This window comes from Cebus imitator, unplaced genomic scaffold (genome assembly GCF_001604975.1).
Source record: "Cebus imitator isolate Cc_AM_T3 unplaced genomic scaffold, Cebus_imitator-1.0 Scaffold203, whole genome shotgun sequence".
NCBI classification, from domain to species: Eukaryota; Metazoa; Chordata; class Mammalia; order Primates; family Cebidae; genus Cebus; species Cebus imitator.
This window is the reverse complement of record NW_016107518.1, coordinates 1,609,519-1,637,089: the sequence shown is the minus strand read 5'-3', so window position 1 is coordinate 1,637,089 and position 27,571 is coordinate 1,609,519. Positions and strand designations below refer to the sequence as shown.

The 27,571-nt window shown below is 55.7% G+C and overlaps 1 protein-coding gene across 4 annotated transcripts in view; it reads right to left on the bottom strand.

The window, feature by feature from the left end:
• Positions 1–3,945: 3,945 nt before the first annotated feature.
• The window catches only part of HCN4 (hyperpolarization activated cyclic nucleotide gated potassium channel 4), a 49,312-nt gene continuing 25,686 nt past the window's right edge, over positions 3,946–27,571 (bottom strand). For 2 of the 4 annotated variants that reach the window (XM_017548068.2, XM_037745543.1), the window contains exons 2-8: positions 26,748–27,171; positions 15,578–15,739; positions 12,978–13,196; positions 9,326–9,472; positions 8,979–9,219; positions 8,126–8,290; positions 3,946–7,989 (exon numbers count right to left, since the gene is read on the bottom strand). In XM_017548068.2, coding sequence (XP_017403557.1) covers positions 6,518–7,989; positions 8,126–8,290; positions 8,979–9,219; positions 9,326–9,472; positions 12,978–13,196; positions 15,578–15,739; positions 26,748–27,171 — 2,830 coding nt within the window. In that variant the 3' untranslated portion in view covers positions 3,946–6,517. The remainder of the gene's footprint in view (positions 7,990–8,125; positions 8,291–8,978; positions 9,220–9,325; positions 9,473–12,977; positions 13,197–15,577; positions 15,740–26,747; positions 27,172–27,571) is intronic. The other 2 variants (XM_037745542.1, XM_037745541.1) reach the window with 2 other exon arrangements.

Here is a 27,571-nt window from a genome sequence, read left to right as displayed (position 1 = left end):
AAAACTACAAATCATAAACAGGAAGAAGATATCTGCAATAAATATAGTGGACAAAGGATTCATTTAGTTTTTCAAACAGATGTGTGTAAAATCCTTATGAATCAATAAAAAGACAACAGAAAATTGGTCAAAATATGTGAATCAATATTTCTCAGAAGAAACACAAATAGCAAATGAATATATGAACAAATATCCAAACTTACTGGTAATTGAGGATTTGCACATTAAAACACGATTAGATATGACTAGACTGGGAAAAATAAGAAAGCCTGATGATTTCAATTATTGGCAAGAATGTAAAGCAAGAGTAATTCTCATACTCTGTAGGTGGGAGTGGAAATTGTTAGAACTACTTAAAACAGCTTGGCATTATCTTGTAAAGTGAAGATTAATTTACTTCATGAGTCAGTTATTCCACTCTTAGATATAGAGATCCTCTTACCCATCTTTTTCAGGAGCCACAAACAAGAATGTTTGCATCAGCAGTCCTGTTAATCACAAGAACGATAAAATGTCTATGTTCAGAAGAATACATATGTAAATGGTGGACAATTCATATACTGGAATGCTATACAGCAATGAAGATGAATTGTCTATGCATTAACAGGATCTCAAGATTACAGTATTGAATTTTTAAAAACCAAATTATTAAAGAATGCATGCAGCATACCATTTATGCAGTTTTTAAATTACAAATATATTCAGTGGTGTATGAAGATGGTGGATATGGTCCACCCCTAAAGCAGGTAATAAAAAGGCCCATTGTTTGTAAAGAAACTGACTAAAAATCTGATTTTTATTGTTACCATAAATCAGCAATTCTGGACAATATTACTGAAACAAATTCTTGCCACGAAGGCAGCTACTTCCAATCCCCACTCCCCACCTTGATATGCAACTGAAGACATTCTTGGAGTCATTTATTTCTATAGAAAGACTATCGTGAAGGTAATGATAAAATTCAGGTGAGAGGATTTCCTTGGAGAGAGGGAGAGGGACACACTTGGGGAACAGCACAGATGCCTTCAAAAGTGTTATGCTCCATCCTTTATGTTCCATTCCTTAAACTGAGTGATTGGTACATGGCTGTTGACATTATTAGAGACAGTCTTGCTCTGTTGCCCAGGCTGGAGTGCAGTGGCGCAATCTTGGCTCACTGCAACCTCTGCCTCCTGGGTTCAAGCGATTCTCCTGCCTCAGCTTCCCAAGTAGCTGGGATTCCAGGCGTGCACCACCATGCCTGGCTGATTTTTATATTTTTAGGGTTTTGTTAGTAGAGACAGGGTTTCACCAATATGTTTCACCATATTGGCCAGGCTGGTCTTGAATTCCTGACCTTGTGATCTGTCCCCCTCGGCCTCCCAAAGTTGTGGGATTACAGGCATGAGCCACTGTGCCTGGCTAACATTATTTTTCAGAATCTGATTTACATCATGTATCTCTTCAGTATATATGAAACATTCCACCCTCAAGATAAAGAACAAGCAGCAAAATCAACAAGGGGGCAGGTGGAGGAGAAGGCACGCTACTCCTCTCTGCGTCCCGTTCCCTTTGGCTCACTGTAACTGAGGGGAATTCTGCCCTCTGGGGTGGCTGGGTGAAGGACAGCAGAGGAAAGACCCAGGGCCCAGCACACAGGAGGTTCTTACTAGGCGTCCCTCCCGCTGCAAACCCAAGAAAGAATAAAAGGGCCGTGTTCGGTCAGAAGAGAATGAAGGAGGGACGCCGGAGTAGCAGCCCAGGCTGAGGCTCAGGGGTGCAGGGGCCTGAACTGGGGTAGAGGGACTCTGGGAAGCTTTTGCCTCCAGGCTGGGGAGGCCACGGGCCAGGATGAGGTTAACCCCAGGAAGTGCATCTGGAATGAGATGGGGGGGCAGGGCCAAGGCCAGAGGCCCAAGAAGCACCAACCTTTGGGGGGAAGAAGAGCCCTTCAAGCTGAGGCTGAGCTTGAGAAAGGTGACGCAGTGAGCAGAGGATGGAGCCCCAAGCTCTGAGGAGGGCCTGGTCGGGTGGTGGGGGAGGTGGGGTGATGTCACACCCTGCTGAGAGGAGAGCAGGACCCGGGCTGGGAAGGAGGCCCTGGATTTCACCATGTGGGCCAGTGAAATCGTCAGAAATTGTCAGAGCCATGTGGTGGGGTAGGAAATGAGGACGGGGAGGGGACACAGCTCTCTAGTGGGAAGAGTGAGGAGTAGCGGCTGGGAAGAGACGTGGAGCCCAGGCAGAGCTCCTAAGCCCCCCTTTCAATTGTCTCTTTAAAATCCCAGTCTGGTTGAGGCCCACTAGGGAGAAAAGGTGCCTTCAGGCTTTTCCACAGCACCAGCAGCTCGAGCACAGCAGGTGTCTCTTGGGGCTGACGCACAGGGTGCTCTCAGAGGGGGTGGAGGAGCCGTCTGCCCCTGTGCGGGGAGCATTCTATCACTGACACTGTCTGAATTGCTGGTACATGGTGATCAGAGGAAGCAAACTGACATTTAGTCACTTTTACTGTCTTTTTAAAATTCTCTACAGTCAACGCACCCTTTGTTGCCTGCACCAGGGACAGACAGCTCCTACTACCAGCCCTTACTAAGGCTCTAGCAGGAAGGGACCAGACTGAGCCCCGGCATCTGGGTGTACAGCCCTGCTCCCTCCTTCTAGCTGACAGGGTTGGTGATCCTACCTCTCTGCTCCCGGTTCCCTTTGGCTTACTGTAACAGGAATTCTGCCCTCTGGGGTGGCTGGGAGGAGGACAGCAGAGGAAAGACCCAGGGTCCAGCCCACAGGAGGTTCTTACTAGGTGTCCCTCCCGCATCAGGGAACAGAGGAGACAGTGACGGAGGGCCCCGCAGCGAATGCCCCACCCCTGCAGGCTTCCTGTCGGCGGGGCCTGTCCCCATGGCTTCCCCACAGCCCCAGAGGCTGGGCCAGAGCTACTCAGATGAGAGGGAGGTGATCGCAGCCCAGGGCTGCCCCCAGGGTCCCCAAGGAAGCACCACTGCCTGGCCACAGGGGGCAGTTGTCATGGGGATGCTGGGGCTGCTGAGCCTCCTCCTTAGCAACGGGACTCCCAGGCCAGTTGCCATGGAAACAGCATCCCCTGGCAAGTAGTGATGGGGAATGGCCGCTGGGTTCCCTGCCCTTTTCCGAGGACTTCCCCCTCCTGGGGTGGGAGAGACAGCACTCCCTATGCCACCGGGAGCTGTGGGGACGTGGCTTTTCCAGCAGCCTGTCTCGGGCCCGGGAGGGGGCCTCTGCCCGTCCCCGCGAAGTCCCAGGGCCCGGGCCAACCCTCTGTGGACAGAAGTGGGGAAGAGGACCACCCAGGGACCAGACCTAGCTCCTCGAACAGGCACAGCATTGAGGAATCCCTGCCCTGTCTCCTTCCAGAGGCCCCAGATCCCCCCTCTGCCCTCAGGACCCCACCAACCCACACAGGAACCCAGAGCTGTGCTCCCACCCCCCACCCCCACCTGGTCACCTTGTGTCCCCAGCCACCTTCCCACTTCTGAGAGCTTGCCTGGTCACACTAAGATGGCATCCCCTTCTTCAGCATCTAGCTGGATGGAGCCCAGGTACTCATTCACCACCCTCCTCCTCCTCAGCCAGCCTTGGCATTGGGGCGTGGGAAGGGTCTCACACCTTCCCCACTTCTGCATTTCTCTTCTCCACTACAAAGGACGCATGCTCACTCACTCTCACCCTACAACTTAATGATTCCCACCAGTCCATAGGCACGTGCACATCTGTGTCCATAGCCAGGCCGGGCGCATCTCCTATGCACACCTCTATGCACAAAACACAGCTCCATGCTCTTGCAGGCACAGGTTTGCACGTACACGAGTGCCCACATGTGCCCTCTGGGCCACGTCCCCCTGCCTTCCACAGCCCAGCTCCCAAGACTCCAGGATTCCCCACTGACCTCACCCCCACGCCCATCCCTGGCCCCTAGAACAAGGTAGCATCTGCTGGAATTTTTTTTATTTAAATAAAATATACAATACGGCGCATTTACCAGTTTCTGTTTTAAAAGTGGAAGATTTGAAAATTCCTTGTAGGTGACTGGGGGTGGGAGGGCCACTGCCTGCACCTGGCTGTCCCGATCTCTGCAGAGTGGCCGGGCTGGGCCAGAGCTGTTATAAAATGCATGTGTGTAAGTAGAGGAGAGGGTGGTTAGGCCAGGCCCTTATGGCAAGGGGGATCCTGGAGGCCCTGGACCCTCCACCTCCACTCCTGCTGCCTCCGGGACGAGGCTGTGTGTTTGGATCCAGTCCTGCTGCCTTCCTTAAGGGGAAGGGCTGTGTGCAGAACTCAGGTTGAGGCTGTTGAAGTCCTTCCAGTTCCCAGAACCTTCTGAAGCCAGCACAGTAGAGACCAGGGCTAGGTGGCATCCAGTCTTTACCTAAGATCCCAGGAACCTTCATCCACCTCTCTCCTGGAGCACTGCCTCCCACTCCCCGCAGCCCATCTATGGAGACATCGGCCTGTCCCACATCCCAGGATAGCTCAAGGCAAAACCGATCTTGCCAACATTCTGGCTTGGAGCATGGATGGCTCTGGATGGACAATGTGGGACCAGCCCTTCTCATGATTTGGGGATTGCAGCCATACCTGCTCTGGCCCTATAGGCAGGGGTCAGACCCTGACCTTGGCTCTGGCAGGATCCCATTTGGGAGGGGGACGGCACCTCCAAGGGCATCTGAGCTGCTTTCTCATTCCCGAAATCTGGAACATGCTTATGGCTCCTAGTTGGCAGAACCAAGCCCAGTCAATCCCTTAGTCTGTCATCCAAGGCCGTCACTCTGATCTCTCAGCCTGTGGATCCCCTCCCAAAGCCCTGACCCACCACCCTACAACCACCTCAGGAATATACCCGCTACATACTCCATCCCGCCCACCGTTCCTTCCCTCTCTCCCTGTTCCCACATCTCAAGGCCTGGCTCCCACCCACCTCCAGCCACACACCTTCCTTGGGCCCTTAGGGAGGCCCAGCCACCTCCTGAGTCCTGAGATTTTAAGTCTTGGAGTCCTCAGCCAAAGCTCCCTAGGCTCTCACGTAGCTTGCCGGAGCAATAGGCTGGGCATATGAGGGGCAGAAGAAATGTGATTTATTGAGCACCTACCATGGTATGTGCCAGGCGCTGGGCTGGGCATTTCACATATAGATTTTTCTCATCTGGTCCTCATAGGTCCTTATGAGGCGGGACCATAATTATTCCCATTTTACAAATGAGGTGACAGAAAGCTCGGATAACTTGCCCAAGGTCACACAGCTAAGAAGTGGCAGGGCTGGGGTTCGAACCGAGGCCTGACTGCTGCTAAAATCTGGTCTCTTCTTTCTGCACCATGCTTGGGGGACCATCTACCTCAGCCGCCCTCAACACAGTTTTCTGATGGAAGGAACACAGACTTGGGCCTCAGGCAGGTGTCGATTTGAACCTCAAATCAGTTCCCACTCTGCCACTCCTAGTTACATGATTCTGGAAAAATTACCCACAGTGCTCTCTTCATCTGCTAAATGGGGAGAATCAAAGTACCCACCCCATGGCCTTTATGAAACTGAAGGCGTTAATGTGTCTAAAGTGCAAAACCAGTGCCCGGCACAGAACAGACTCAATAAACAGAAGCTCCCCTCACCTCCCACTGTGCAGATGGGGAAACTGACGCCCCAGAGGTGGCGGGATGGTTTGAGGCCCCAGGAAAGGAGAGTCTTCCACTTCCACATGGTGAGCGGTCAGGCTGGGACTGGATTTGAGACCAGAGGTGGGGAGAGAAGGGGCCTGCTGCGAAGTCCTGGGGGTCCTCTTCCCTGAGGACTGGAAAGAGAACGTCCCTAGACCACACAGCCACGGTGGGTTGCTGGATGTAAGGTGACCTGGGCTTCCTGGCAACATGGGGTTAAACTAGATTGCACACAGGTGTGCGCACGTGCGTGGCTATCTACACCGCTCTACAGAGCGCTACATAGCTATACATATACACATCTTACATACATATACATATGCATATTCATATACAGAGCTTGCTACGTTTACAGTAGAAAAAATGCTAGGCCCCTGGCCCTTTTCTCCCAAGGTCGCAGGCATCCGAGGCTCCCCAGGGCAGGCCCCAGGGCAGCCCCTTCCTGGGGGCAGAGTGGACCTCCAAGTCACAGCTAAGGGGCTGATGGCAGCTGTTCCTCTAAATGAACACAGTGACACATCTGCTCTAGGAACCCCCAACACCAGCCTCCCCCACCCCTGTCCAGCCCCGGGGACCCTATCTGCCTTCCTCTGGCTTTTGCGTTTGGGACCTGCCTGCTCCCTCCTTCCCCCCTCCCCCTCCCTCCCTCTAATGCTGAGTATTAAAATAGTCTATAAAAGCAAGTGACCAAAAATCTATAGCTCTAAGAATACCTGGTTATTTTCTGCTGTCTTTTGTTTTTCTGGTGTGTGTGGTTTTTAAATGCTAATTATTACTGTTATTGGTGTATCTCCTAATCACAGTTAAACCTGAAGGAAGAAAGGGAGAGAAAAGAGAGAAGAGGGAAGCGTCCAGCTCACAGATTGGACGGCAGTTTGGAGCGCACTGGCTCAGCAGGCCTGGCCCCAGGTTCCCTCTGGGGTCCAGCAGTCAGAGGGGGCCCCCCAGAAGAGGTGGCTCTTGCCCCAAACAAAGACAGAGGGGGTGGCAAAGAACCTGAGGATGTCTTCCGAGGCAGAGTGACGTGCTGGCCAGGGATGGCACCATAGGGCCTCCCGAGGGGACCGAGGCCCCCGCTGCTGCCACTGCCCCCGCTGCCGCCCCCGGCCCTGGGGAAGAGCGTGAAGGCAGCCACGGACTCCCCTGAGGAGTGCGGGGAGGCTCTGCGGAGAGTCTGCGCCCCGTCCTGAGGCAGGGCTGGCTGAGACGCAGAGATGAGCTTGAGGTCCTGGGTGAGGCGGCCAGGAGTGAGAGGGGGCGTGCCCCGGCGCTGGGGGACCTGGGGTGGCGGGGGGCTGGATGCGGGTGGCAGGAGCAAGGAGCCGTGGGAGCCAGAGGCCCGGGGTGGGGCACTCGGGAAAGTTCTTGGGGGGCCTGGGCTGTGGCTGGGGGAGCCGAGACCTCCTCGGGGAGTAAAGGCTATAGGGGAAGCCCCCCCAGAGGCCCCTGCCACAAGGGACGGTGGCTCAGGCTGCCGGGGGGGTGTCTCTGGTGTGCTTGGTAGACCAGAGGCCAGACCAGGGGATAAGTCCCCTGGAGGCTGGCCTAGCTGCCCAGGGCTAGATGACGGGGACCTGGAGGAGGGTGGGAGTGGCAGGAAGTGCTCCGGGAGTCCCAGGCCTCCCCGGGCCCCAGGCAGCGCAGGAGGTGGCTGGGCAGCCTGCGGGGAGCGGGCGCCTGGCTGCAGCGGGGTGAGCAGGGGAGAGTCGGAGGAGGACAGGGAGCCACCCAACGCCTTGTGGAAGTGGCCAAACCCAGCAGTGGCGGTGGCGGCTGCAGCGGCTGATGGTGTGGGAGCAGAGGGGGAGCCGCAGGCCCCAGGGGGTGGGGAGGAGCTGGATGAGGGCAGGAGTGGGCTCAGTCCGGCGGGGGCGGAGAATCCAGCCAGCTGTTGGATGTGGAAGGAGGATGAAGATGGCGTGTCCACCTGGGATGGGCTGCTGGCGGGCGAGGCGGAGCCCAGCGCAGAAGGGATCAGGGACTGCAGCCGCTTCAGGTGCCTCGGGGTCTGCCCGGCGCCGAGGTTGCCCAGCCCAGGTCCTGGGGGAGGACGGAAGATGGCAGCAGGCAGGCGAGGGTGGTGGGTGAGGGCGATGGCCACGGAAGTGGTGGCAGCAGCAGCCTGCAGCGGTGCCTGAATCAGCGGGGTCCAGATGACGGGCGTGGGGGTCGGGGTGGCGGAGGCGGCGGCCTGGACACGGTGCGCGCAGTGGGCCATCTCGCGGTCGTGCTGCACGATCTGCTGAATGATCTCGTTCTCCTGGTAGTTGAAGACGCCAGAGTTGAGGTCGTGCTGGACTTTGTGGAGGAGGATGGAGTTCTTCTTGCCTGAGCCACAGAACAAGAGCAGGGACTCAGAGCAGAGCGGGGAAGGAGATGGGGTGCAGACCCGGCTGAGGCATAGGAAGGCCTGACTAAGCACCCCCCACCGCCAACCCACCCCACCTGTGGCCCATGCCCTCACCGATGCGGTCCAGGCGGTCCAGCGCCACAGTCTCGAAGGCCCTTCGCATCATGGGATACTCCTCCAGCACCTCGTTGAAGTTGTCCACGCTCAGAGAGTAGAGGCGGCAGTAGGTGTCGGCCCTCACGCTGGCTGTGCGCCGGCCCCGGGTCAGCAGGCAGATCTCTGCCAGGACATCAGGACTCAGGGTGGGGCATGCACCTGCCCAGGTCACGGGGACTGCCCTGACCTTGGTCCTGACTGCCTGGCACAGAAGCCTTGGCAGGTTTACAAGGCTCTGCCCCCAGACTGTGGCCGCACTGGATGCCTCTTCCCCACGACATGGGGGCTGGACAGTCTTTCCCATCTTTGTGATATACTCTCTGCTATGGACTCAATGTGTTCCCCCAAAATTTATATGTTGAACTCCTAATCCCAGCGTGATGGTATTTGGAGGTGGGACCTGGGGAGGTGATCAGATCACGAGGGTGGAGTCCTCGTGGATGGAACTAGTGCCTTTACAGGAAGAGGCCGGGGAGCTGACGAATCCTCCTGCCACATGAGGACACAGCGAGAAGCCAGCAGTGCAGCCCAGAAGAGGGCCCTCACCCGCCCCAGCCACGGTGGCCCCTCAGCTCAGACGGCCAGCCTCCAGAACTGTGAGGCATACATTCCTGTGGTTTACAAGCCACCCAGTCTATGCCACTTTTGTTAGTCAAAGAGCCCAGACTAAGACACCCTTCTCCTGGGCTCACAGACGCCTTCCTCCAGGCTGTGGCCATGAAGGGCGTTCACTGCCCCTGTCCCCTGAGTGTCTCCCCAGCCTATGCTCTGCGAGCAGCCGCCCTTTCCCCAGGGCTCAGGGCTGCCTCACCTCCAAAGTAAGAGCCGTCAGCCAGCTTGGTCTCCTTGTTGCCCTTGGTGAGCACGCTGACCACTCCGTGCTGGATGAAGTACATCTTCTTGCCGATGGTACCTTCCCGGATGATGTAGTCCCCAGGCTGGAAGACCTCGAAACGCAGCTTGGTCAGCATGGATGTCACAAAGTTGGGGTCCGCGTTGGCAAACAGTGGCATGGAGGCCACCAGCTTCCGGCAGTTAAAGTTGATGATCTCCTGCCAGACGGGGTGGATTGGGACATGGGAAGGAGGAGGTGAGGGGATCTGGCTGCCAGGAAGGCCTGACTACCCGCCCCTCCGCGCCGCGCCGCTCACAGCTCACCTCCCGCAGGGGCTCGCTCAGCTCGCCCAGGATGCTCTCCTCATCGAACATCTTGCCCTGGTAGCGGTGCTCGTAGTAGTCATGGATGCGCTGCCGGGTGTCAGGCGGGAGCTTGTGGAAGGACATGTACTGCTCCACCTGCTTATACTGAGGCCGAGAAAAGGGGGTGTCAGCTCCGTGCAGCCAGCGCCACTGTCCCAGCAGGCACCACATCCGGGCACCCACTCTGGGGGCTTTCTTGGCCGAACTTGGTTCCTTGAGATCTGAGGTCTACGGTGTGGATATGACCTCACTGTGCTCCAAACAACTGCCCAGGCTCCCAGATGCCTGGCGTGGAGGAGGGGGCCCCACCAGCATCTGGTCCTGTGTTCAATACTAAGGAGGCGAGTGGGGGGCAGCAGGAGTGTCCGAAGCCCAGTGACAGGACACACCAACTGTATTGCCAGGGAGGTTGGTCACGTTTCCTCGGAATGTTAAACACTGGTGACAGGGAGGCCTCACCGACTCTGGGAGGAGGGAAACTGTTTCCTCCCAGCAGTGACTGGCACAGTCAGGAGGCGAGGCTGCAATGGGTCAGAATGCTCAGACGCAGAAGCAAGGATGCCCAGCTGCTCTGTGCCATGAATCTAAACCCAGCCTCAGCTGAGACCCCAGGTCATTTCGTTGAGAGCAACTCCAGGCAAGGGAAAAGAAGGGTAGACCGATTTGAGGGTACCTTCAAATAGAGGCTCGGGGACAGAAGATGGTTGAGCCTCAGACTCTGGGGCTTAAACAAATAAGAAACGATCCTGCCCACCATCACTGAGAGGAATGGACGTTGCTCCCACCATCCTAGATTGTGGCTGGACAGTGGGATTCTCAAGAGCAGGTCAAGGGATGGGAGGTATTGATTAGGCAACCACACAGACCCCTCCTGGATGGGAAGTAGAGGAAGTCCCTATAACCCCTGCAGCAATCCGAAATAGGGAGGGCTGTCTGCATCCGTGTGTGCTCCGAAGAGGTGGGAACGCAGAACTGCTGCAGAGAAACCACAGCACTGGGGCCCAGACAGGAGGCCTGAGAAATGACATTTCTTAAACTCTTTCCAGCTACCCTGGCCTCTGACTGTGCGAAGTTATGCCAAGTCCCAGGGGACAGTGACTTCCTGGCTGGTTATAGGGGCAGAGGCAGCCAGAATACCTGGAGCTGTGTTTTAGAGACTCCCTCCCCTGACCCCCAGAGAACACGCAGGGGTGGGGAGGCAGGGTCTGGACATGGGGCAGGAGTTAAAAGGTTGAAGTGGTCCAGGTGAGAGACAGACATGGGGATGGAGGAGAGGGAAGACGTTTAAGAAAAATGTACTGGGCAGACTGAGATATTAGCCAAACGATAAACACTTGAAAGTCTCAAATCAAAAGTCACAGGCACCCTGACTCTGGCCCAAAAATACTCTGATGCTCCTTCTTTTCTCTCTCTCTCTCTCTCTCTCTCCCCCACCCCCCTCCTCTCTCTCTCCCCCCCTTCTCTCTCTCTCTCCCCTCTCTCCTCTCTCTCCCCTCTCTCCTCTCTCTCTCTCTCCTCTCTCTCTCTCTCTCCCTCTCCTTTCTCTCTCCCCCCTCCTCTCTCTCTCCTCTCTCTTCTCTCTCTCTCTCTCTCTTCTCTCTCTCCCTCTCTCTCTCCTCTTCTCTCTCTCTCTCTCTCTCTCTTCTTGTTAACACAGGGTCTCAATGTATCTCCCAGGCTGGACTGCAGTGACATGAACACAGCTCACTGCAGCCTCAACCTCCTGGGCTCAAGCAATTCTCCCACCTCAGCCTCCTAAGTAGCCGGGACTATAGGCACACACCACCATACCTGGCTAATTTTTGTATTTTTAGTACAGACTGGGCTTTGCCATGTTGCCTAGGCTCGTCTTGAATTCCTGGGCTCAAGAGATCAGCCCACCTCAGCCTCTCAAAGTGCTGGGATTACAGGCATGAGCCCCACGCCCAGCCTCCCAGACCCTTTTCCTTTTTCTTTCTTTCTTTTTTTTTGAGATGTCACCCAGGCAGGAGTCACCCAGGCTGGAGGGCAGTGCCACAATCTCGGCTCACTGCAATCCTGGCTTCCCTGCCTCAGCCTCCCTGAGTGGCTGGGACTACAGGCACTCACCACCACACCCAGCTAATTTTTTTTTTTTTTTTTCAGTAGAGACGAGGTTTCCCCATGTTGGCCAGGCTGGTCTTGAACTCTTGACCTCAGATGATCTGCCTGCCTCAGCCTCCCAATGTGTTGGGATTACAGGCGTGAGCCACCGCACCCAGCCCATAGGCTTTTTCTAAACTAATCCCTGATCCTGACCCCAGACTAAATCCTAGCCTTGGTCACACACAGAGCCCTGACCCCACTCACATGCTGAGCCCCACCCCAGTCACAGGCTGGCCCCTGGTGCTGGCTCCAGAAATGATCCTTCACCTGGGCCTGGGCTACGCCCTGCCGTTTGTAGCTCAGCGCCTTCTCTACCTCCCCTCCCGTCTGCTTCCTTCTAATTCAGGGCCCTGTGCTCCAGCCAGGCTAATTTCTCTGCCACCACACCTATGTCCATGCTCGTCCTGATGCCTGGTCCTAGACGCCTGGCCTGAGATCATACCACTGAGATTCAGCCTGGGAGAGAGTAAGACTCCGTCTCAGAAAGAAAGAAGTCTTCTCTAAGAGGTGAGGCTGGACACATAGAGGGTATCAGGTGGAGAGGGGGCAGGAGAGCTTCAGGTGAAAACCTGTGTCTGGGCCCAGCGGCAGGAGTGGGCATGGGGAGAGAGGTCTGGCCAGGCTGGAATAAAGGGTGCAGGGCCCAGGGCGAGAGCTAGGCATGAGGGCAGAGCCCCAGTTATGACCCTCAGATGCTAGGCTGGGGAAACACACTTAGGAGTTAATCTGCAACTTCCGAGCAACATGAAGTCCTGGAAGAGTTTTAATAGGATCAGGTTGATGTGTTCTAGATGCCGCTCCAACTGCTGTGTGAGGTGTGCAGTGCAAGGTGCCAGGGCAGAACGTGCTTAGCTGATAAACCTGGGGGAGCTTACTCGAAACCCCCATGGCCTGACGCCTGGTACTGCCCCCGCCCGGCAGACGAGGAAACCGGACCCGAGCTGTGGAGGTGCAGGCCCACACTCAAACAGAGCTCGGCAGCGGCGAAGCTGGGGCAGGACCCAGGTGGCCTGACTGCAGGCCGCAGGACTCATTCTCTGTAGTGAAGGGGCTGCTGTTGAGACCCCAGGGAGAGAGGAAGCTGGTGACTGGGGAGGATGGCTGGGATGCAGAGAAGGAGCAGTGGCTTTGAGGTAGGCACTGAGGACAGAGAGGCTCCTAGTGTCTGGCCTGGGTGTCTGGGAAGAGCGGAGGTTTGGAGTGGAGAGGGCCGGGCAGACTTCTCATTACAGACAGGAGGGGCGCGGGGTGTCCAGGGAGGCATGAAATAAACCGCCTAGAGCTGAGAAATGAGGTGGGGATGCTGACGACACGCGGACCCCACTGCGTGGAGATGGACACACAGCCTGTAGGGCCAGGTGGTGAGACCACAGCCCAGGGGCCCAGACAGAAGGAGGCTGTGAGCTGGAGGCCCAGCCACTGGGGACTCCAGCGCCGGTCCAGTGGAGGAGGGGCCCATGTGCGGGTCCTCCCTGTGTGGGCCTACCTTTTCCTGGTACTGGCGCCGGGAGGAGTCCAGGGACTGGATGAGGGCAGTGGCGTGGCCGATGAACATGGCATAGCAGGTGGCACCCACGATCATGCTGAGCATGGTGAGCCAGACGTCGGACATGCCCACCGGCGCCTGCCGCCCGTAGCCAATGCAGAGCATGTGGCTCATGGCCTTGAAGAGTGCGTAGGAGTACTGCTTCCCCCAGGAGTTGTTCTGTGGACAGACGGACGGGTGGGAGCAGCGGATGAGAGGGAAGGTCCTTCTCACTAGCAAGAGAAGTCCCTGCCACCTCCTCCCCTCAACCTAACTTTCTCAGTGGCTGGGCCCAGGGCTCCCCGACCTTGCTGTTGGCTGAAAACCCTGGGTGAGGGGCAGGAGGCCCTCAGAGGCAGCCTGTGCTGCCAGCGAGTCCCCCACTTGCACATTCCTCTTGCAGTGGGGGCAGGGATCGGACTGGAAGCCCCAGTAAAGGTATGGGAGCCAGCCCCTGGCCCCATCTCTGGCCCCCATGTGTCAGCTTGGCGCTTCCTGGCTGGGTAGCAAAGACCTGGGGCTGAGCCACCCTGCTGTTCTGCCCTTGCTAATACAGCTCCATCCCCACCCCCTAAACAGCGGCCAAGTGAAGCACATTTCCCCACTGACCTCAATTATAAAACCAGATATGCTTCCCCTGGGGGGACAAGCTCTGGCAGGCTGAGCCGAAAAACACTGTCCTCATTTTGGGTGAGCAAAAGTCAACGCTGTGAGCTAACTGGCCTCCTGCAGGAACCCTGCCCGCCTCTACCAGGGCTGCGGCCACCAGTTCTCCTCCCACTACCCCCAAGGCAAACTCTCTGGAACACACAAGGCGTGGGGACAGGAGGAGGGAAGCTCTTGGCTATTTTTGTCTACAAAGCCAGTCGGTGTCTCAAGGAAGGCTCAGCGTGGGAACACTGGGACCGGAAGGGCCATCTCTTGAATTTAGTGCATGTGTGGGCCTGCCACCCTCACACAGAGAGGACACTGCCCCAGATGAAGGCCAGTTGAACCAGACAGATGCCAGCACCGGCCACCTCCCTGGTGTCTTTCTGCCCACAGGGCAGATGCATGAGCCACAGTGCAGAAGCCTACCCAGGCCCACAGAGCACCTGCCAGAGGCCCAGCCCCCAGGGGAAGGCCTAGGAGCCCGTGAGCCTCAAGCCACGTTCAAGGTCACCCAGACTGCCCTGAACAGAGCTGAGTTGGCTCATCGGTCTGGTGGCTCAGTCTAGACTGGAGTGGGGGCCAGCAAGGCTGATCCCCAGGGGTGGAAGGAGCCTGGGTTCCCAGCCTTGGGGAACAGGGGCAGGCCCCCAGCAGCCTCCAGTCAGGGCTTCCGGCCTTTACTGCTGAGCCCCTGGGAACCCGGAATTCAATCCATATGGCCGATTCATTTACACTTAGCTCATCAAAAGGCTGTTTTGTAAAGGCCTGTTAGATGCTGAAAGACACCTCAGGGTCTCTTTCACCTCTTTCAAAGCTGATTCTTCCTCCCCTGGGGCCCTGGGGATTTGCCTTCAAACCAAACCAAACTGACTGGGAGGGAGCCTGGGAGAGGCAGGGGTCCACCAGAGACAGGGAAAGGCTCACAGCTCCAGGGGGTCTTCCGTCCTGCCTGGAGCCCACCTCATCCACAGGGGGACTAGAAACTCTGCCCTAGGCTTCCGAGGCCCCAAGTCCAACTTCTCTCCTGCACCCTGACCCACTTGCAGGGTTGTAGGAATAGGGTGGGGTCAGGCTCCATCCTGCCTGCCCTCCCACTGGGACTCCACTTGGGACTAGGATATGCTGGCGGGTGGGGGCAGCCCAGCTCTGCTGGAATAGAAAGTGGCCACGCGTGATTCTGGGAGCCTGTGTGGGCTGCGAATAGTACCCTCAAAGGCGTCTGTTTTCTTGGGCTCTTTTTTTAAAAAAATTTTATGTATTTATTCATTTTGAGATCGGATCTTGCTCTGTCACCCAGGCTGGAGTGCAAGTGAGCTCAAGAGAAGCTCCTGTATAAGCAGACACACGTGCTTGCCACCATAGCCGGCTAATTTTTAAAAAATAAGTTGCATTTATTTTTTGTAGAGTCAGGGGTCTCCTTATGTTGCTCAGGCTGGTTTCCAGTTCCTGGTTTGAAGCGATCCTCCTGCCTTGGCCTCCCAAAGCGCTGGGATTACTGGTGCGAGCCACTGCATCCAGCCTCAGGCTCAGCTTTTAAGGACTTGCCTTCTAGGGGACAGAGGCAAGGGGGCAGGTGCTGCCAGCCAGCATTGCCACGCCTGATACAACCCCAGGCTGCCCAGGTCTTAGTCTCCCTGGGCAAAATTGAGGCTGAATATTGAGGCTCCCAGTTGCAATGGAGGCTATGAGAAGGTGGAGATACCAGCTCCCAACCCAGAGCTGTGACTGGATTCCTGGACTGGCAGCACACGATTGGGCCTACACCGGGTAGAGCTATGTGCCCCTAAGCACCGGGCAGCACCCAGCCTCCTACATGCTGGAACTCGGAAGTTCCAAGCCCACATCTCGCCTCCCTACCTCTGGAGAGCCCATCTATGGCCCAGAGAGAGGGCCGTGCTGGGCGCACTCACCACCATGTTGTTGATGGACACCCAGCAGTCGTCAGGGAAGTCCTGCAGCATGGGCACCAGGAACTGCAGGCAGCCGTCCCAGTGGCAGAGCAGAAGCATCATGCCGATGAGGTTCACAATACGCACCACGGCGCTGGCCAGGTCGTACGTCATGTGGAAGATCTGCCGGCAGAGGAAGAGAGGTTGGCGGGGATAGGTGAGCGGCCAGGAGGGGTCGCGGCCCCTTTCCCTGCCCTGCAGCTGCTGGCGGGCACCGCTCTGCACAGACTCCGCAGGGCACCCGCTCGGTGCAAGTCCAGGCTGGGGGTGGGGTGGGAAGGTATCACTCCAGGCCTCGGAAGAGAAAGACTGCAGGCTGCAGGGTCCCAGAGGGACATCTCCCGGCATCTGTACAGATGGTGGTGGGGGGGGATCTTCCTGAAAGGTCTAGCCATCCAGGACATGTGGAAGGACACTTGGAGCCCCATGCAGCCCAGAAGTGGGCAGAGAAGCCACTTCCTCAGCTTGCCTGGGGTGTGAGGACACCAGGGAGAAAAGCCTGCCAGCCTGAGGCTCCTCAGGGAAAAGGTGTGCAGGCATGCCAGGGGCGTGTTGCCCTAAATCTATCACTAAATTCTCAGGACCCATACAGGGCAGTCACGGAACTGCAGAGGAAGCAGCACAGGCTCAGGTCCCAAGTTCGGGCAGACCTTGATCCCAAGCCTGGGTCTTACCCAGTTCCTAGCTATATAACCTTGAACCTCTCCGATCATGTTTTCTCATCTGGAAAATGGTGATAAAAATTCTTATCTGAGTGGGTTGTCAAAAGGATTAAATTATACATATAAAGTGCTTAGTAATGGGTAGAGGAGTGTTCAATAAATTACAAACCATTATTAATTGAAAAGCTGTGATTAATAATTAATCTTCATGATTGGTTAATACGTCTTTGGGGTGATACTCTCCTTTTCAGCACCCTCAACGCCAACCACCACCATCAGCCCCTCTCCACTCCTGCAGCTCTGAGTGGGGGCTGCACTGTAGCTGGGAAGGGCCAAAGTGGGCATATCCCCACCCACCTCCAAAGTTACCATGCTGGGGTCTCCTTGGTGACAGGGCAGCAGGGATGGAGAGGTGGATTCAAGTCTAGAACAAAGTCTCTGGAAGTTCTGGCCTGGCTTCTGTGGCCTGGGAGACTTTGGAATGGGTCTAGCCACCTAACCCCCATTCTAACCCCTCCATACTATTTCCAGGCAAAGACATCTGTCTTGGAGGGGAGTTGAGTCCAATGCCACAGAAACCTAGTTTAAGCCCATTTCAGATGTAGAAACTAGGCCCAATGAGACAGAGCCTAGAAATGTCAGCCCCTGTCTGCTGGTCTTCCAGCTCCAGCCCTATAGCTAGTGGCAGGATATTCTGATACTAGTGACCAAAGATGAATACCTTTTGTCCACAGCCCATCACCCGCAGTCATGCCCACCTGTGGCCCCCATCAAGGGCATGACCCCAAGTGTTTCAGCTGCAAAGCTGGGAGTCTTTTCAGGATGAAGTAGACAGCGAAAGGTTCGTGGGGTGTGGTAGCTTAAGCCTGACCCATCATTTCTCCATGGCCCTGGTGACAGAGGGTACAACAGCACCTGACTGTGGACATGGAAATTCCACAGCCATCCTCTATTTAAACTCACAAACATCCTTTGCTGAAGATCTTGTTCATCCGTTTTATACCAAGGCTCACAGAAGTAAAGGAACTTGCCCAACATAACGGTGGCAGTGGAAGGGCCAGATGCTGTAGCCAGGTCTGCCCGATTCTGAGGCCTGTAGCCACCATATTAGATTATTAGATTAACCTAGTGAGGAAAGGTAGCTCTCAGTAGTTCCGTTTTGTGGATAAAACAACTCAAACCCAAAGTGGCTGAATGATGTACTCAGATTCACAGAGCAAGCTGGACCCAAGGCCAGGCGGGACTTCCCAGCTCCTCGCCTCCCCTGGCTCTGCATTCACTGCGACGATTGGATGGTGCTGTGTGCCCTGCAGCCCAGCACCACTGGGGCACAGACCAGCTCTGGGGATGTCAGTGTCTGAGCTCCTGACTGAGTCGACACCACTCAGCCTCTGCCATGGCCTGGAAGGAATGGTGGGTGCTGGAGGGCAGGCTGGTCTGTGGCTGGGCTGGCGTCTGGGTCTGGGATGCAGAGCAGATCTAAGTACGAAGCTGGGGTCTCTGGTCCATTCTCTGTAGCTGTGCTCAGGGACCTAGATCCTGAGGCCCTGAGGCTCTCCCCAGAGGTCCCTGAGCACCAGAGCCCCCAGCACAAGCCTAGGGGGAGATCCCACTTTTGCCTCTGTAACAGGTGGACTTGACATGTCTGTGACCTTGAGCAAATCCTAACCTTTTAGCCTTGGTTGACCAGGATGCCACTAGCTCCCCAGCTTGCCCAACCCCCTGGTGTCTAAGACACCAGGGGTTAGGGGAGGGCAAGCTACACAGGGCCATTCACAGTCTCAGAGCCGGCCATCCTCTGCACCCACCTCCCATCACACCACCTCAGCCTCCCCAACTCAAACAAGCTAGACATCTGCCCCCAACTTTGCAAGGCTGCTCATGAATTAAACTAGCCAGGAAAGTGCTCTGGGCACACCCACCATAGACACAGGCTGGGGTCATTATTATTAAGCGCCTTCACTTCACGTCTGTGTCCCTCCCAAAGTTCTATGTTGAATTCCTAACCCCTGATTTGATGGCATTTGGAGATGAGGCCTTCGGAAGGTCATCAGGTCATGAAGTTGGCACCCTCATGAGTGGGATGGACGCCCTTATAAAGAGACCAGACGGAGACGGTCACTCTTTGCTCTGTGAGGGCACAGAGAGAAGGCAGCCATCTACAAGTCAGAAGAAAAAGGACTCACCAGAAGCCCCCGTGCTGACACTCTCAACCCAGACTTCCAGCCTCCAGAGGTGTGGGAAGCAGTGTCTGTTGTTTCAGCCCCACGGCCTCTGGTGTTCATGTTGTTGCAGGCTGAGCTGACTGAGACGGCAGCCTTCAGAACCCAGCCCTCTGCCACAGAGGGGAAAGCAGCACAGGAGGCCAAGGGCACTGGAGGCACAGATGGGGGCCTGTGGGGACGGGCAGCCTCCCCGAGGCACGCAGCCAAGTGCTGAGCTGGGGTAATGAGGCAGGCCTGCCCCAGCATTGGAGAGTCCAGGACAAGAGGCAAATCAAGTTCCACAAGCCACAGATTTGGATATTTAAAGTCGTAAGTCAAGCCAACAGACTGTTAAAGGAAATACATTCTATCCTTCTACCTTGACGGAAGGCACCATCATAATGCCCTGGAGGGCCAGGCTTGAAATGAGAACTCCTAGAAAATCACACCAGAGCATACCCCACCTCCCTTCTCTTCCCTGACTGTGCCCCCCAGTGGAGGACCCTGGCCCACAGCCAAGCCACGTCCATGCCACTCCTGTGAACAGTCACTTGTAAGTGGGTCAAGGGGTGGGCACAGAGGCAGGACAGTCCCCTCAGGGCACAGCCTGGGAAGGGGCCTGTACAGGCCCCGGCAGCAAGCTTAGAGGTGTCTGTGCCAGGAATGCAGGGTACCCAAGTGTGGTCAAGAGTTGCAAAGAGCCCCCCACACCCCCACCAGACTCCTCACTGTGGGGAGAGGAGCCCTCTGGAGTGTGGGCCAGCAGGGCCCTTCTTCCCTGGGGCTTGGAGCAGTGACCTCAGAGGGACCCAAATGTCTATATCATGCCCCTGGAAGTCAGCCTGTGTCAGTGCCCAAGAAAGCCCCCCTCCATATGGGGATCAGGGAGGAACGTCTTGCCCTTGCTTGCCCAGAGCTCACAGTCTGGCTGGGGAAGGAAGCCACACCCAGGAAAGGGACTCGGGAACATGTGTGTAGAAACCCAGCAACAGAGGAAGCTAAGCAGGGCACACCGGGGAGGTCAGGAGAGAGGCTGGTCCAGGCTGTGAGCACCCCCAGCCCAGATGTTGCTGTGGGGCTGTACGGCACAGCTGGTGGCAGAGCCCACAGCCACAAGCACACAGTTCTCCCACCCTGGCAGCAGGAATTCTACTGAAGGTTTCTTTAGCTGCTGAGGGTATCAAAGTCTAGGGCATCTCTGGAAGCACTCCGAGTGGGGTCTCCCTGGCTGAGGGGCACCCCAGGATGCAACTGTGTTGCCCTCATCACAAGGGGCTGCGGAGCTTGGCAATGCTCCTCCTCTGATGAAGGTGATCTTCCCTGTGCTCCTTTCAAGCTCTGGGACACCCCCAGTTCCTTGCTTCTGTCATGCCTGAGACACAGGTGGACTCTAAGAGTGACACACATGGGCTCATATGTCCAGCTGCCTCAAGTCTATCTCTACATGGACACATCATCCAAAAACTGTTTCCATCTCACAGCTGATGTCACCGTTCGTGAGGCTGAGTGACAAAAACCCACCAGCCAGCCATGAGTCTCTCACCCCTCCCCACATCCCATCCACCAGGAATCCAGGTCCTTTAGGCTCCGCTGCCTAAGTGGACATCTCAAAGCCATCTACTTCCCTCCAATCCCAATATGACCCCACTCTAAACACCCCCAAGATAATGGCCCCAACCACTTGATGAGGCTTCCCACCCCTCCAAGCCGTTCTCAACCAAGCAGCTAGAAAGACCTCTTGGAGACATAAATCAGACGATGTCACCCTCTTACCATAAACCTTCCAATGACTCCCCACTGCTGGGGGGTGAATATGCTCCAGCTGCCAACTATGGCCCTCAGCGTCCTGGTCCCCAACTACTGGCCTCCCCGACTCTACCCCAAGCCATCTCTGGCCACAGTGGCCTTCCTTCATGTCCTTAAAGCCTCAGGCCAAGTCGCCCTTACCCCAGGGCCTCGGTACTGGGCTTGCTCTTCCATCTGCCTGCGTGTTGCCTCCAGCTCCTTCTTGTCATCCTGTCTGGGCTCAGAAGCCACTTCCATGGGAAGGAAGGACACTGGATCCCTGTGTGTCACACAGCCAAGGGCCCTCCCTTCCCATTCTCACCATGACTCTTCGCCCTGATATATTTCCTTCCTGGAGTTCTCACCATCTGAAATGACATTCACCGACTTGCGTGCTGCTGCTCGAGGCAGGGCTCTTCTCTATTTCTCGCTTCTGTGTTCCTCCATGCTTAGCACAGGCAGGCATCAGAAATATCTGCTGATTGCCTGAATAAATGCACATATGTCTAAATGAATGTGCGGGTACCATATGGGAGCTTAAGAAAGCTTCCGGCCATGCTAGAAAGAGTCTAAGACCACAACGACTGCTCTTCTGGACAGATCACGCTGGGCCTTAAGGGGGGGCATGCCTTTTCCTGCAATGACTTCCTTTCCTTCTGCATCACCTTTGTTTCTCTTTTCATCACTCCTTTTCTTCCAACATCGGGTCCTTGTCTAATTTTGCCTGTACTGTGATCTCAGCAATGAACATGGCACAGAGCATGTGGCAAGGCTTCAGGAGCTGAGAAGGGCTTCGCAGTGAGGGTGGGGGCGATGATGACAGGGACAAGAATGGTGGTAGGCAGGGCTCCTGCTAGCATAGACATTTGAAGAACTAAAAGGCACCCGCTCTGGGCAGATGCAGTCCACAGGGAAACTGCCCCTGTCCCTGTGGGAAGAAGCAAGGTGCCTTCTCCTGCAGGGGACACAGACTTCCGTGTCCTACTGAGAGCATGGTGGTGGTGAAGCCTGGGACTGCGGCGAGGAGGACTGCGGGCACTGGGGTGGTGGGTGCAGGTGGCAGGGCTGGAGGGGCGTGTTGCAGATGGTTTTCAGACACCACAAAGCTACAGCAGCAACCCCACCAATCTGAGCTGCCTGGGAAGAGCTGGTGGGGGCACATCCATTCCGGCTAGGGGGTGCCCTAGATCTGAGGACACGCACCTCACCTGCACCACTCTCTAGCACCCAGGGCGTGGTTGCTGAGAGCAAGGCTGGACGTTGCTGGGAGAGGCTGCTAAACACTGGTGTCCCCCTACTGTTGGCTGGGGCCACAGGCTACCCGAGAGTCAGTTGCACCAGGCAAATATTTGCCTTGCTCTTTATATTTCATTAAAACTCTTTCTTATGATGTTGGTTCTGACTTCAGGGATTGAGCACCTTCATTTCCAGGCCCCTTCAGGCCCTGCCAGGCAGGCGGTCTGGGCAGCTTGCTCTGCCACATGCAGCACTTGGGGAAGCCCTGCTCTCAGTCCTTCTGCAGTTTCTCAACTGCAGTGCAAGGACAGAGGCACGCATCTTCCACCGTGGGTGGAAACTGCCTTTTCCACCCCACGCCTCAGTTTCCTCAGCTGTGGAATGGGTCAGTAATTGCCAGCTCTCAGGGCGACCATGGGGGTCAGGTGAGATCCTAGCCACCACTGGCACAGGGTAGGCACTCAGGACATGTTGGTTCCTTTCTTCCCCTCTCTTTCTTAGCCCTCCAAACAAAGAGTTGATTTCTCAGTCTTGAGGAGAGACCAGAAATTGGTCAGGCTGCTGCTGTTTCCACCAAGGCCTCTTCCTGGGACCTGATTGAATCCCCTCCTATGGATTCATTTTCTCCTCATGGAAGAACAACCAACTTCCACCTGTGTCTCAAGAACAAGTGTCTGTGTTGAAGACGGCAATCCCAGGCCTGGTGGATCAGCTGGTGCACATGCATCCCTGGTGCAGCCTGAAGGCAGCTGCACTGAGGGTCATGCTGGGTCCCTTCCTGGACTCAGGAGACAGGGCCGGGACCCATGCCCTAGGACCACTCCTCCGTGTCGTCTCCACTTCTCGCAGATGCCGAGCACCTGATTCTGAGATGAGGCAATCAAGGCCACCGGACGGGGGTACTCATCAGAGGCCACACAGCATCCCTGGCTGGCCTCCTGCCTCCAGCCCCTCTTTGGCTATTTCAGGCTGCCGCGGGAGAGAAGAAGCTTCTGGGATGGGTCACTGAAGTGCTGGGCCTTGCAGGGTAACATCCAAAGAGGGGTAACCATGGTTTCTAACAATAGCCTCTATGCCTGGAAAAAGCTCACACCTCGGAGGGAGGGAGGAGACATGGCTGGAGAGGTTAGGGAGGGAGTCTGCTGACCCAGATCACCCAGGATGGAGGCAGAGGCTGGCATCCAAGATGGTGGCCCATACCTGCGCTAGACCACTCCACCTACGCTGACTCGCAAGACTGTCTGACTGCCACCAGAACTTAGGGGATCTCTTGGGGGCTTGGTCTGGGCCTGGCCAGGGGAGGCGGTGGAAGCCTGGGGACAGGAGCCTAGCTTCTTGCAGCTTCACCAGGCAGCGGCCCGGGGCGAGCTTTCCCTAGTCTGTGGGAGGTAAACTCTCCAGCCCCACCCCAGGGCATCCTCCTTCATGCCCTGTGAGCTACCACAGGGTCTTCAGGATCAGCTAACATAAATTTCGCCAAGGGAGATGAGAGCTGGGGACTGGGCCCCAGGGAGCCACAGCTTCAGAGAACATCAGCATGTACCTGACAAGTGGGGAAACTGAGGCCCAAAGGAGGAAAGAGACTCACAGAGGGACTTGAAAGAGATTAGGGCAGGGTTTTCTGTACTGAATACTTCTCTCCCCAGCTCTCATATGGACCTAGGGCTTCAAAGGGTCTTTCTGCTGCTGCCTCTGTGCCAGGCGGGGCAGGAAGAAGCCCCTGGGCTGGAGTGGCCTATTATGGTCCTGGAGACAGGGTTCCTGGGGCCAGCTGGGAAACCCCAGCCCATTACCAGAGGTTCAGTGAGAGCCCTAGGCTGGGCGGTGTGCCCGGCAGAAACTAGCTCAAAGCAATTTTCTCCCCAGCTGGTAGGAGAGATAAGGGTGTGTGTGGAAGGGCGAGAGTCATCCATCTGGCCTCCTGGGATCTCCTTCCTGCCCATGAGATGGGGCAGCGCATCCAGTTCAGAGGCCTGACCCAAGGCCTCCTGGGGCCTCTGCTTCCCCAACAGAAAGGGCAGGACCAGTGCCTGACCAGTTCTGGATGGCCCAGAGGGTGGCCAGGCCAGGCTGACAGTGGAGACAGGAGCCCCGGGCCTGAGCTCCTAGGATGCATAATGTGTACCCTGCGCAGCCACTGGCATCTCTACCAAATCCTACAGAAGACCACAGCCCCCAGGCCCTGGAGGACTAAGGTCGGCCCCTGGGGTGGGGCTGAGGCCTGGAGACACAAATGGAGGCCAGAGGAGGGAAAGAGCTGGCATGTCTCTGCTTTCCATGACAGTCTAGCTGTGCGTCCAAGAGACACAGAAGGGTGGGGGTTTCTCAGGGTCTGAGGGAGCCAACCCTGGTCCTACATTTCCATCTAGGATGGAAACAAGGAAGAAAGCATGTCGGGGCATGAGGGGAAACATGCCTCCATCCTTCCTTCACAGCCCCTCAGAGTGGACCCATCCCCCACCCTCCAGAGCCACTGTCCCCTCTCAGCCCTCAGCTCAGACCACCTGCCACATCTGTGCACACCTCTGTCCCACAGGCACCTCCAACTCGACCTGTCGCATAGATCTCCTCCCCGGCCACTGCTTCCCACTCTCCGCCAGCAGTCATCCTGGTCCTTTGATCCCAGCGCCCACCCAGGACAGCACGGGTGAGTGCCCAGCAAGCACTGGCTAGACTGAATGAAGTCCAGTCCCCATGGAGGCACCCCAGCCATGAGAGGGAACAGTAATAGAATCAAAGTCATTCCCCTTCCATCAGAGAAAGCGGGAAGTGCATGGAACCAGGAGACAGGTGGCCCAGGCCAAAATCCCTACAACTGGGGCAGCTGGCCTTTCTGATCCTCAGTTTCCTCACTTGGCATATGGGGATAATTAACCTTGCCCTGTTTCTCTTGCCAGCGAGGTGTGAGGAACCAAGGAAATGCTACTAAGACAACTGGGTGGGAGGGATACACACACACACACACACACACACACACACACACACACGTATTTTTTGAGATGGAGTTTCGCTCTTGTTGCCCAGGCTGGAGTGCAGTGGTGCGATCTCAGCTCACTGCAACCTCCACCTCCGGGGTTCAAGCAATTCTCCTACCTGAGCCTTCTGAGTAGCTACTAAAAATACAAAAAAATTAACCACCATGCCTGGGTAATTTTTTTGTATTTTTAGTAGAGACAGGGTTTCAACATGTTGGCCAAACTGGGTTTGAACTCCCAGCCTCAAGCAAGCCACCCATCTCGGCCTCCCAAAGTGCTAGGATTACAGGTGTGAGCCACCATGCCCGGCCGAAAGGGACATATATTAAACAGTCCTTCTGCACCAGGGTTCATGCTAAGGCTTTATACACATCAGGTACTACGTATACCCATTTTGCAGATAAAGAGACTGAGGCACAGAGAGGCAAAGTGGACCCAAAGCTACAAGCCAGGCAGTGTGGAGCTGGGATTTTAACTCAGGTCTTTAATGTGCCATTCCACTCACTGGACAGGGACAGCCCACACTATATGCTGGGGACCAAGAGAGCTAGCTGGATTCTGCCCCAGTTCTACCAGAGGTCTAACTGCATGACCTTGGGGAAGTTGTGGCCCCTCTCTGTCAGCATAAGTAATGCAAATTTTCCAAGCCAAAGAGAATTTCTGCCATGGAGCAACACTGCCAGACTGGTGCACACACTTCTCCCGTGGCACGTGTGTTCACGACGCCTCTGACCTGAATCTGCCCGCGCCTCTACCATCAGCCATGGGTACTGCCAGCCAAGGCCCAGGCTGCTGCTGGGGGTGTTGGTGGGGAACTTCATGTCCTGAGCACGGGAACTTCTGCCCAGGCAACCAGGGTCCTGGAGGCTGGGAAGTCAGTCACGTGGCACAGGGATGGGGTGGGAATTGGCCCTCCATGGAAGCTCGTCCAGCCCACAGACCACCCGACCCCAAGGTGGGCTGCCTGACAGAGACAGCAGGGCCCCCAGGCAAGCCTGCTGCTGCCGCCAAGTCGTGTAACTTGGGTAGGGGGCAGACACAGACCAAAGCATTTGGCAAGGTCAGCTGCTCTTCCTCCCAGTGCGGCCCTTAGCTCCTCTGCTGCAGACGACTGCTTCGGCCCACGGATGAGTGAGGTTTGTTCAGAACGGAGTTGGCCCACCCAGTTCTTTTTCAATGTTTTATTTTCCTCCAGTAGCCGGTGTCCACAGCCCCTAGGATCCTTTACAGTTTCTGAGCACAAGACTCCAGCCTGCCCACGTGATTTCACCCTCTACAGCCAGCGGCCGCACCTTTTGTCAGAGGCTGCTGGAAACTGCTTTGGCTCTGAGTGCTGAGGGAGGGTGGTGCCCTGAACCAATGACTGACATGTAAGGGGATAGAAAAATCCCAACTCCCTTGCCCTGATTGGGCAACTCCCAGGTGCGGCACACACCATCCCCAGATCCCCGTGGGGCTGAGCCAAACTGCCCTCCACAGGATGCCCTCCGACAATGTCCAACCATTGCTTGGCTTCCTGCCTGTCCATGTCCCTCTCCGCCAGCCCCTTACCAGTTTTTCCTGGGAATGCATCCCCAAAAAATCACTTTCATGCAAATCTTTGTCTCAGGGTCTGCTCAGGAAGACCCCAAGCTAAGATAGTTGACAACAAAATTTGTACAAAAATCCAGACTTCCATTTCTCATAATGCTGTAGATCTAGCAACCCTGGGTCCACTCCTACTTGACACAAATTAGCTGAAGCTGCGGAGAGGGCACCCAATACAGATGGAAGATATGTTCTCTAGTTCTTCTCATCCACCACACTGTCTACTGTCCCCCAACTGGCCCTTGCAAACCATCCCCATTCCTTGTCTGTCCCCAACAAGCTTATAGGCTTACAAACCCTACAACATAATGCAGTGAGTAACAAGGTGGGCTCTGGAAGTGATCAGCTTAAGTTCACATTCCAGGTTCACAAATTACTAATTGTGCAACCTTGTATTAGTCACTTAATCTTTCTGTTTCTCTGCTTCTTCATGTGAAAAATGAGTATATACATGTACCTATATGGTTCCCTCTATAGATGTTATGGACTTCATTGATGTACTGCATGTCAAGTATCCAGCACATGATAAGATGTCAAGAAATTACTAGTATGTGTCTTCTTGGAGCAGGTGTGCCTGCCACAATCTGACAGCCCCTGCCCAATGATCTGAGGTTCCCTGCCAGTTCCTCACCCCCCTGGAGGGGATGGCCCATCCTGCAAGAGATATGCACTGACCACTCACCTCTTCCCACTGGTGAATATATCGAATGAGGCGAGAGAGGCGTAAGAGACGTAAGAGGCTGAGGATCTTCGTGAAGCGGACGATGCGCAGGGCCCGGGCAGTCTTGTAGACCTCCGAGTCGATCCGTGTCTCCACAATGAGGAAGATGTAGTCCACGGGGATGGAAGAAATGAAATCTACCATGAACCAGCTTTTCAGGTACTTCATCTTAATCCGCTGTGGGTCCAGGATAATCTCTGTGTTGTCCTCCACCACGATCCCTGTGCGGAAGTTGAGGACCAAGTCGATGAGGAAGAATGTATCTGACACCACATTGAAGACAATCCAGGGTGTGGTGTTCTCATCCTTGAAGAAGGTGATGCCCACAGGAATGATGATCAGGTTTCCCACCATCAGCAGCAGCATGGTCAGGTCCCAGTAAAATCTGCCCAGAGACACAGGGGTCAGTCACCAGGAGGAGAGAGAGGACAGGTAACAGACTAAGGGAGGAAGGTCTGAGGGACAGCAACTGGGAGAGAGAAGTCTTGGGAGGTTCCGAGACAGGAAGATAGGCACAAGGGTACCAGGGCAAGATGTGGAGACTGGCACAGGGAATGACACAGTAAGAGGCTCTTCATTCACTAAGGATATCCTCCGTGCTGCCCTTCTATGAGTTCCCCAGACCCCCAATGACAAGCTTCGTCCTCCTGTCCCCACCCCGCAGTAAGTGTCAGGCTGAAAAGCAAATCAGTTACACTCAGAGAGAAGCAATAGGTTGCTTTAGCAAAAGATGCAGCTCACTCCGCACCGCCCCAGGCTCAGGCTAGGCTGCCCCATTCTCCCTG